The 10,190-nt window shown below is 38.7% G+C and overlaps 1 protein-coding gene across 3 annotated transcripts in view; it reads left to right on the forward strand.

Annotated features, from left to right (window-relative positions):
* The window catches only part of OGT (O-linked N-acetylglucosamine (GlcNAc) transferase), a 28,204-nt gene extending 18,050 nt beyond the window's left edge, over positions 1 to 10,154 (forward strand). For all 3 annotated transcript variants that reach the window (XM_010565325.1, XM_010565326.1, XM_010565327.1), the window contains 9 exons: positions 211 to 300; positions 2,322 to 2,447; positions 3,770 to 3,940; positions 4,062 to 4,178; positions 4,258 to 4,425; positions 6,512 to 6,664; positions 7,382 to 7,634; positions 8,374 to 8,497; positions 9,107 to 10,154. In XM_010565325.1, the coding sequence (XP_010563627.1) occupies positions 211 to 300; positions 2,322 to 2,447; positions 3,770 to 3,940; positions 4,062 to 4,178; positions 4,258 to 4,425; positions 6,512 to 6,664; positions 7,382 to 7,634; positions 8,374 to 8,497; positions 9,107 to 9,281 (1,377 nt within the window). In that variant the 3' untranslated portion in view covers positions 9,282 to 10,154. The remainder of the gene's footprint in view (positions 1 to 210; positions 301 to 2,321; positions 2,448 to 3,769; positions 3,941 to 4,061; positions 4,179 to 4,257; positions 4,426 to 6,511; positions 6,665 to 7,381; positions 7,635 to 8,373; positions 8,498 to 9,106) is intronic.
* The last annotated feature ends 36 nt before the right edge of the window (positions 10,155 to 10,190 follow it).

The following is a 10,190-nucleotide window of genomic DNA, read 5'->3' on the forward strand; positions in this document are numbered from 1 at the left end:
CCCCCCCCCCCCCCCTTTTTTTTTTTTTTTTTTTTTTTTTTTTACTTCTTTCTCAACTGGTAAATGCTACACAAATGTAATACACTTTGTGTGATACTAGATGTAATTTTGCTAATGTAATGTAAAATTGCAATACCATATGTTTTATAGCAAAGTTACTTTGTTGGCAAGTTGTTGCAGATACTCAATTTTTGGTGCCTCATACCTCAGGTATTCTGTTATGCCCTGAGTCCTGATGATGGTACAAACTTCCGTGTAAAAGTGATGGCTGAAGCAAATCATTTCATTGACTTATCTCAGGTGAGCTGTTTTGATGCATTGACCTTTTAGCAAACCTAAATGAAGAAAGAGATCAGCCTGTAGTTTGAGATTTTTAGTTGCAATCATTTGTTGAATTAAACTCATGTTAGCCTTCAGAATTTGGGAGTTTGTAGATGTATTGGTTTCATGCCTTACCTGGGATGCAGTGGTTATTGTGTGACCTCTGTGTGATTACTAGAAAGTGGTATTAACAATATTGAACAACTGTTGTGTTAGGTCTTAAGATAATAGTCGTATCTAAATGTCATGGATAAGTCAAGATGCCACTACTGCAAATATATTTAAGCTTGCTTTACTCCAGTGAAGCAGGACAGAGGCTTAATGATTAATGTGGGGATTTTGCCCCTCTATCAAAAGGCTGTTATGGCAACACTTACAGGTGGTTTTGTTTTTTTTTTTAAGTTCCATGTGAAAACTGATGGGGATTTCAGTATACACAGAAGTCAAGGAGTTGTTATACTGTCTCAAGATAACTGGCAAAATCCTAAAGCAACATGGGATAATCAGCATACATTAATAATGGAACTGGATTGGCACCTGGATAATCCCAGATTAGGTGATAGATAAAACTTGCCTGTAGTTTTTAAACTCGTCATGTTGTTCAGAACCTGCTCTTACAAGTAAAAATGCTAAATTGGTGTCAGCAGAATTGCTCTTTGAGATGGATTTTGCAAAGCTGATCTTTTAAAGTATTCTAGAATAATGAGCTTCAGTTATGCTTTTGGAAAGCTGTCCTTCCCCTCCCCCCACTTTTGCAGCTGTGGATGTTGAAAGCTGTGGGTCTTAGTAAAACTGGGCAGCAATTTCATATTTGTTGTTGCACTTAACAGCTATATAGGAAAAATTCTTTCCTTTGCCTAGAGCGATCCACTGAGTTTTCTTATTTAAAATTCTTGAGGTGTCAAACTCATATTTTTAGGTTACAGTGCCACTCTCAGAGATTTGTACAGGAGGGTCAGACAGGTAGAAACAATTTTCTGTGATCTATTGCATTAGCAGTGTAATTTATTGAAAGTTAAACTAAGATGGGAACTCAGATTGTTGTCTACTCAGAGATATAACTGTATGTGCATGCATTTACCAGGCTATAAAATGTGAAGTAGCTTTCCCTTTTTACAAAAATGAAATACTTTTATGGTGCATATTAACTGTAGAGTGTGTCAGCATTAGTAGTAGCTGCAGAGTAGTTAATTAGCTTAGTCCTGATCTTCAATTTGAAGTAATTTCTCTGTCTTACCTTAGTTTGGGAATCAACCAGTTGCCCCATATGAGCTTTGATCATTAATTAGCCTTACAGAAGTGGTGGTGGTGGGGTTGTTCTGGTTTGTATAGCCTCAGTTTCTAGCCTTTGGTTTTTGTTTTACTGTGGCTGAGCTAGAGACCTCTATTAAGTATTTTCTTTTATCTGCTTGTAGGCAATGACTAATGATGTAATTAATTCTTGGAGGAATTTAAAATGATTGAAAATTGTTTACCTTTCTGTATTGGACAGGAAGGGACACACTGTAATTTCCAAGGCTTTGTTTTCTTGAAAGTCATTGGTAGTACCTTGTGTGAAGTTCTGCTCTTCTTTGGTTTTGATTTAGCCAAGAACTGAAGCAGTTTCAGTGTTGCTGGAAGTTTCTTCTGTGGTCCATTTGTGTTATTTTTCTGCATGACTTGCTAAGCTTGGCAATGCTAAGTATCACTCTTCCGATTTGAATGTGCAGAGGCAATCTTCAAGTACTGCAGTTACAAATTCTGTCAGTAACTGCTTCAGCTGTGTCTAGCAAACTTAAGTTTTTCTTGGATTCAACAGTTTTTTTTTTTTTTTTTTTTTTTGATTGAGTTGAGGATTTACACTTCCATAAAACCAGGAGTAATGGGATTTAAGTCTCATGTGAATTAAATTATGCTGTTGACATTTATCCATTGGTACACTGATGACAAACCACATTTATTACTGAAAGACTGAAACAAAAAATAACTTCTGTTTATTTATATATGTATATATTCTTCAGATACCATGTAATGGAAAAGCAGCAGACCGCATCCATCAGGATGGGATACACATTCTCATTAATATGAATGGTTACACCAAAGGAGCCCGGAATGAATTATTTGCCTTGAGACCAGCACCTATTCAGGTAACTTAAGTTAGAGGGCTCTTGTGGTATAACCACAACCAGCAACTAAGCACCATGCAGCTGCTCGTTCACTCCCCCCACCCAGTAGGATCAGGGAGAGAATCAGGACAAAAAAGTAAAACTCATGGGTTGAGATAAAGACAGCTTAATAGGACAGAAAGGAAGACAATAATAATGATAATAATAAAATGACAATAATAATAATAAAAGAATTGGAATATACAATATAAGTGATACACAATGCAATTGCTCACCACTCACTGACTGATGCCCCGTTAGTTCCCAAGCAGTGATCCACCCCCCTGGCCAACTCCCCCCAGTTTATATACTGGACATGACATCACGTGATATGGAGTATTCCTTTGGCCAGTTTGGGTCAGCTGTCCTGGTTGTGTCCCCTCCCGGCTTCTTGTGCCCCTCCTGCCTTCTTGCTGGCTGGGCATGAGAAGCTGAAAAGTCCTTGGCTTAATGTAAACACTGCTTAACACACTGATGTTTTCAGTTGTTGCTATCAACTTTCTTCTCATACTGAACCCAAAACATAGCACTATACCAGCTACTAGAAAGAAAATTAACTCTATCCCAGCCAAAACCAGGACAGCTCTGTATCTCCAGAAAACCACTTGTGAGTAGGAAGAGTTTTTCTTTTCCTTCTGGCAGAGTGGAAAAAACGTTGAAGGCTCATGTAAGCGAGAGAGACTTTAGGGCTTAGCATATGTGGGGCAGATAGGATCGCTCTGTTGAAGCAGAGTAGTTTGGGTTTTTTATGTGTTTTATGGGCAGTTGACTATGTCCTGAAAGAGAACACCTTAATTCCATGAGGTTCCTGTACACTACTGGCTTTCTTGCATTGCTGAGAACAAAGCAAGGGTGTTTGAAGCACTTGTGGAGTTGTCGTGTTTTAATCTCTTCAGGCTTAGTGAAATTCTGGTTAGAGTAAGTCAGAATCATTTTTTTGACTAAGGATTTTCTAAAATGCCTGTGAAAAGGGAATGGGAGAAGCCTGAATCAGAGTAACTCTGGGCTACAGAAGTTGTCTCAGCTAAGAGAAACTGTAATCACTGATGGTTAATATTCTTGCTATAGCTGCACATAGTTGTATACTTTGGCCTTTTGCTGGAGGGATCAATTTTAGAACATCCTTGGACTGTTCACTGTCTCAATAGTGAAAGTTTTGTGTTAGTGGTTGCTCTTCAGTTGATAATGTGCAACAAGAAACTTGAATCTGTAGATGGAAAATTTAACTTAAAATGCGTTGATTTTTAACTTCCTTTGTTTTTGCAATGTACCTGGGACTGGAGGCTTGCTTTCTTGTTTTTTAGGCAATGTGGCTAGGGTATCCTGGAACCAGTGGGGCGTTGTTCATGGATTATATCATCACAGACAAAGAAACCTCTCCAGTTGAGGTGGCTGAGCAGTATTCAGAGAAATTAGCTTACATGCCAAACACTTTCTTTATTGGAGACCATGCCAACATGTTCCCCCATCTGAAGGTACGTAGGAAGATAGGGCAAGAAAAGCAGGTGTTTTCCACAGCTGTCTTTCTAAAATGGTACTTAGTATAGTACTTGGTAAGGGATCTTATAACTTTTTTAAAACTTTTTTTTTTAACAGAAAAAAGCAGTCATTGATTTCAAGTCTAATGGTCATATTTATGATAACAGAATTGTTTTGAATGGCATTGACTTGAAGGCTTTCCTTGACAGCCTCCCCGATGTCAAGATTGTTAAGGTGAGAGCTACTCCTTTGTGTGTTCAGTGTTATTGACTTAAGCTAGTACTTTCTCTGATGCTTATGTGATTTATCTTAGATGAAGTGTCCTGACAGTTGTGACAACGCAGACGGCAATGCCGCCCTCAGTATGCCTGTCATTCCTATGAACACAATTGCAGAAGCTGTGATTGAGATGATTAATCGTGGGCAAATTCAGATAACTATCAATGGATTCAATATCAGTAATGGATTAGCAACTACTCAGGTGAGGCACTTCAAGATGCTGTTCTCTTGGGTTTTACGTTATATCTGTATGTTTTAACATAACAAGGAAGAAAAAACTCCAAGCAAATGTCTTGTCTTCTGTCAGGTTGATTTGTTTAGTTCTCATACTGAAGGAAACTCACAAATGTGTTAAAAGCCACAGATGTACTGGAAGATGTACTATCTATTAACCCAAAGATAGAGGGGTTATATCAAGAGGTGTCTGTAAAGCCCAAAGAAATTTAATCTTGTTGCGTAAAATAGACACTTGGTTGTTCAGAATTTGAAGGCAAGATTTGCTCATTGCCTGCAGGGCATTTGTGAGCTGTTACCCACTTTCAGTTGTGTTTTCCTTTAGAAAATAATTGCTGGGTTATACAGGCAAAGTTATTCCACTGTATCTCAACAATGTTTATTCATCTCTACATCTTTCTGAACTATGCACTATACCACCACCTCTCAGTGCTTAACAGTTCATGGGATTTTAACGATAGTCTCAGTTACTGGTTTTGTTTAATACTTCCTCCTTTGCAGAACAGTTCTTCCTTTTTAAAAATACCACATTCTGACATTGGCATAACTCTTTTGACTTGTGAATTTTATTAGGTGTACAGTTATTCAGGATTTACGTTATTTTATGAGACCTTTTATTATCACTGCTGTATCCATAATCTCATACCTTCGTTTCTTTTTATGAGTTCTTTTGTTCACAGCTGAGACTTTCCTTTAAGTTGGTAATAGGTTATGTCTTGGTTTGGTTAGTAAGCTTATTAGCATTTTTTTCTGAAATTGTTGTCCCCTGAGAATAATAGAGAATTCTTGTCTTAGCACTCCACCACCAATATGAAACAATCTAAGCTTTGTAAGTGCACTTTTAAAACAGGATTTCTATCTTTTGATCACACTACTGTAACCCTTCTTTGTGCTTGTTCTGATTTGATATCAGCTACTTTTGGGCGTAGTTCAATGAGAACTGTACATTGTGGTTTTGAGGTCTCCTCAGTGACCTGGATAAGTAGCCCTTTCACCAACATTTGTTGAACTAAACTATCTCATGCATCTTCTAACAGAGTCAGTGACAGCGAGTCATCATAAATTCATGTCAAGTTTGTCAACGGTACGCTTATTTTGGCTGGCTACGCTGCCACTGAGCTAAATTCTAAATATATATTTATGTAAAATATATATATAAAGGAGAAGGCTCTAAGTACCTGTTTTGCCTTATCTGTAGTGATGTTTTTATCTGTCTTTGATCCCACCATTGCCTGTCATTATTTAAAAAACAAAAAATTAAAAATCATACTTCCATTTTAGTAATCCTCAAGGCTCTTGCATGGTATTCTGATTATCCCAACTTCATCCTCTGCTGTTTTTTATTAACATATTCCTATTCTTTGTGAAGGCTGTAAGATCCATTCTTTTTTGAAAGTTCATTAATAACTCTTCTAGTCTAATTTTCAGCATTTCCCATTATTTCCTTGTCAGCTAGTTCCTTACAGTCTATCAGTTACATATTAGTCTGTATCTTCAGTCTTGACTATGTGTTCTGGGCCTATTGTCTTTTATCTTAAAAAAAAAAAACAAACAAAAAACCCCAAACACCAAAACCAACCAACCAAACACCTGCCCCCTCTTCCCCCCGCCCCCCCCTCCCCAGAAGCTGTAAAACCCCAAACAAACCAAAACCCACCTTTGCTTCCTAAATACTTTTTTATTTTTCCTTGAAGTCTTAATTTCATTTTTGGTCTCAAGGAAATGAAGTGATCTTAAGGTTGGGAGGAATCCATGTGTAATGCCTCTTTATGTGACTCCTCTTTCCAATTATTCCAGTTACTTGGAATTTCATGAAAATGCCCAGTGTTTTGTGCCTTGGGGGTTGCAACACTGTGGCATCCACAAGCGTGTAGGCATCCCAGTTAAATTCTTGTGGGTAAGTAGACAATTTTGTTTTGTATAATAAAACCAAACATGCTTACGGTAACTTAGGATGCTAACAAATGTTGTAGTGTGTCTGAGGACAATTCCACACGGCATCGTCTTGTTTCCTGCAGTTTCAGTGTTCCAATAGCTACTTTTTTTTTCTTCAGATTAACAACAAAGCAGCAACTGGTGAAGAAGTTCCACGAACTATAATTGTTACTACTCGTTCTCAGTATGGCTTACCAGAGGATGCTGTTGTGTACTGTAACTTTAATCAGCTGTATAAGATTGATCCTTCCACTTTACAGATGTGGGCTAATGTGAGTATCTGTAGCTAATACGAAATCTAAGGTCAGACTTCTGGAACATAGCTGTTATACTCAAGTTAGCAAAAACTTCATGCAAGTTAAAACTGTAACTGTTCAGTGGAAAACATTGACCCTGAGCCATTTGAATCCTTACAATGTTTACATTGCAGGACTTAGTGTTAATAGAATGTAGAATTTTTTTAGATTGATTTCACATCACACCTGCTTCTAGGCAGTGAAAAATTACGTCTTGGACAGCTTAAGTATGCTGGTACTCCATTGCAAAATAAGTTTGGTCTTCCCTAGTCTGCACAATTAAGTCATAACTAGCTTTGGCAGTTGGTAGATTGATAGATCTGAGCACTGAGTGTCAGTATCAAGGTCCAGTTTACAGTGTACTGCTGAGAGTTACCTGAGGGGTTAACTTCTTTATATTCCATAGCATGGGCCTATAAATAAATGAGATCATAAATTTCAAGATTAACTCACTAAGTACTGCTCTATGAACTGTTGCTCAGAGTTGCTCTCTCTTTCAGTGGGATTGGAAATGCAATCCTCGTTAATGTACTTGAAATGGTGATCTCTTTTGTTCCTGCTCTATACCTCAGAAGATTAAATTATTGAATGATTATGCCTTTTGCTTCATTTTGTTATCTGGTAATTTCTTGTTCAGAAAAGGAAATGTTTCTGACCTATCTTTCTGTATTTGCTGCTTTATTTTTGTTACAGATCCTAAAAAGAGTTCCGAACAGCGTGCTGTGGCTGCTACGTTTCCCAGCTGTAGGAGAACCCAATATTCAGCAATATGCACAAAACTTGGGTCTTTCCCAAAACAGAATCATCTTTTCTCCTGTTGCCCCCAAAGAAGAGCATGTGAGGAGAGGGCAGTTGGCTGATGTTTGTCTAGACACTCCGCTTTGCAATGGGCACACAACTGGGATGGATGTACTCTGGGCTGGGACTCCAATGGTCACTATGCCAGGTAACGCAGCAGGGAACTGTCCTGGTTTCAGCTGGGATAGAGTCAACTGTCTTCCTAGTAGCTGGTACAGTGCTGTGTTTTGAGTTCAGTATGTGAAGAATGTTGATAACACTGATGTTTTCAGTTGTTGCTCAGTAGTGTTTAGACTATAGTCAAGGATTTTTCAGCTTCTCATGCCCAGCCAGGGCACCTGACCCAAACTGGCCAACGGTGTATTCCATACCATGTGATGTCCCATCTAGTTTAGGAACTGGAAAGGGGGGGGCAGGGAATCGCCGCTTGGGGACTGGCTAGGTGTCGGTCGGCGGGTGGTGAGCAATCGCCCTGCGCATCATTTGTACATTCCAATCCTTTTATTACTACTGTTGTCATTTTATTAGTGTTATCATTATCATTATTAGTTTCTTCTTTTCTGTTCTATTAAACCGTTCTTATCTCAACCCAGAAGTTTTACTTCTTTTCCCGATTTTCTCCCCCATCCCACTGGATGGGGGGGTAGTGAGTGAGCGGCTGCGTGGTGCTTAGTTGCTGGCTGGGGTTAAACCACGACAGGAACCTACACAGAACAGATGGGTTTGAATATTACTAATTTTTTAATAACAAACAGCAAGCCCAACAAACTTTGTTGCTTCTTGTAGAAGCAGAAGGAAAGTAACTCATACTCTGCAATACGTTACTTGGTAAGTTTACTCCTGTTAGCAATTTTTTTCTTTTTTTTTTTCTTTTCGTTTTCTTACAGGCGAGACTCTTGCATCACGAGTTGCTGCCTCCCAGCTTACTTGCCTGGGTTGTCTTGAGCTCATTGCAAAAAGTAGACAGGAATATGAGGATATTGCTGTGAAACTGGGAACTGATCTGGAATAGTAAGCAAACTTGTACTGTGTAATGTGGTAACATCAAGAATGTGAAGTGTTGTATTTGGGCACAGTGCTGAAACTTACCAGTAGTTTTAATCTCGCAGATAGTTTAATATTAAAAATAGCTAGGCAACCCTTCTCTGGAGGTTTCTTGTCTTGCAGTTAACTCAGCTTCTGCTTTTACAGTAAACTTAACAGTGCTCCCGGTTGAGTAATAATGTTACATGTTCTGAAGAAATTGCTCATGTGCAGGCTCTTACCTGGTAAAAAGTGCAATATAGTTCACCTTTTGGTTTTTTTGAATTGAGGATTAAGCAGTTTGTCACTTAGTGCAAGTTAAAATCATGCTCTAAAAAGTTACTGCAGTACAGATAATGCAGCAACTTAGTGTGTTAATGTCACAGCTCTTCTGAGTTGAAGTGGTCATGCTGGTCTGTATCAGAAGTGCTGAGAGGATGAAATAGCAATATGAATTTGGTGGAAGTGGGGGAGCAGGTATTTTTGAAACAGTTGTACTGGCAGTTCTGGGTTAGCTGAAAATAGTAGATTTCAAAAGTAAACAGTATTATGAAGTGTTTGGAACCTCTTCTGACTGCTTTAACTCTTTTTTTGTAGCCTGAAAAAAATACGTGGCAAAGTCTGGAAGCAGAGAATATCCAGTCCTTTGTTCAACACAAAACAGTACACAATGGACCTGGAGCGGCTTTATCTTCAGATGTGGGATCACTATGCTGCTGGCAACAAGCCGGACCACATGATTAAGCCAGTAGAGGCCAGTGAGTCTGCATGAAGAGAGACTGTGTCCCCACCCAGAACTCTCCAGGAACTGAGCCTCTCAAAACAATTCTGCGGAGATGATGAGCTAAAAACTGTGCATTTCTACTTAATCTGCCTGGTACTCTGTGGCTGAAGTAATACATGATGGTGATTAAAGCACAGCCAGACTTATTTCTTGCATGATAGGGAAAGACTCAATAGAGCCTGGGATCCTTTTATTCCATGAGGAATTTGAATGGGATTGAGCTGTGTACATGTGAGCCTGTGTGTACGAGTGACGTAGTGGTTGCTGGGGGAAGTTTGAACTGCCCAACCAATTATGATTTCATGGATTGATTTAATTTTCCTTATGGCTCTCTCTCCTTTTATGTGGATTGGGAATTGGAGCATTTTAACATTTGATTTTGGGTACTCCTGTTGGTATATGTGTGGTTCTCCCATGACAAGATTTCCAGCTAGCGAGTGTTGCTCCCTGCATTAATTTCTAAACTGTGTGGACTGAAAGGGCCGATTTGCTGGTGTAGTCTTTTTTTATAGGTTTTATAAACCACTGGAGCCTATATCAGCCTTTTAATGTTTGACCTCTGTTTTGGAGCTCTCTGTAATGTGTTGGTTTAGATAAGGACTATGTTTTTTTTGTTTTGTTTTTACGCTTCTCCAATAACTCAGCTAATTGGCTTCATAATGGCAGCTCCTATTCTGTGGAAAAACCAAATTTGATTTGAAATTAATCCTCCCCACAAGTGTTTGAGGTAAACACAAACTGGTGCCAAATACAGATCTTTCAGGAATGATTGTTAATTATGTATAGAGGCGCAGTCCTAGGTACTGTAGCAAAGACTTCAAACAAAAAAATAAAGCTTTGGTTTGCCAGTTTGACTGATTTGACCAGTGTTTTACGTTTTCTGCTGCCCTTCTTGTG

Source organism: Haliaeetus leucocephalus, unplaced genomic scaffold, assembly GCF_000737465.1.
Source record: "Haliaeetus leucocephalus isolate CR32 unplaced genomic scaffold, Haliaeetus_leucocephalus-4.0 Scaffold189, whole genome shotgun sequence".
NCBI lineage: Eukaryota > Metazoa > Chordata > Aves > Accipitriformes > Accipitridae > Haliaeetus > Haliaeetus leucocephalus.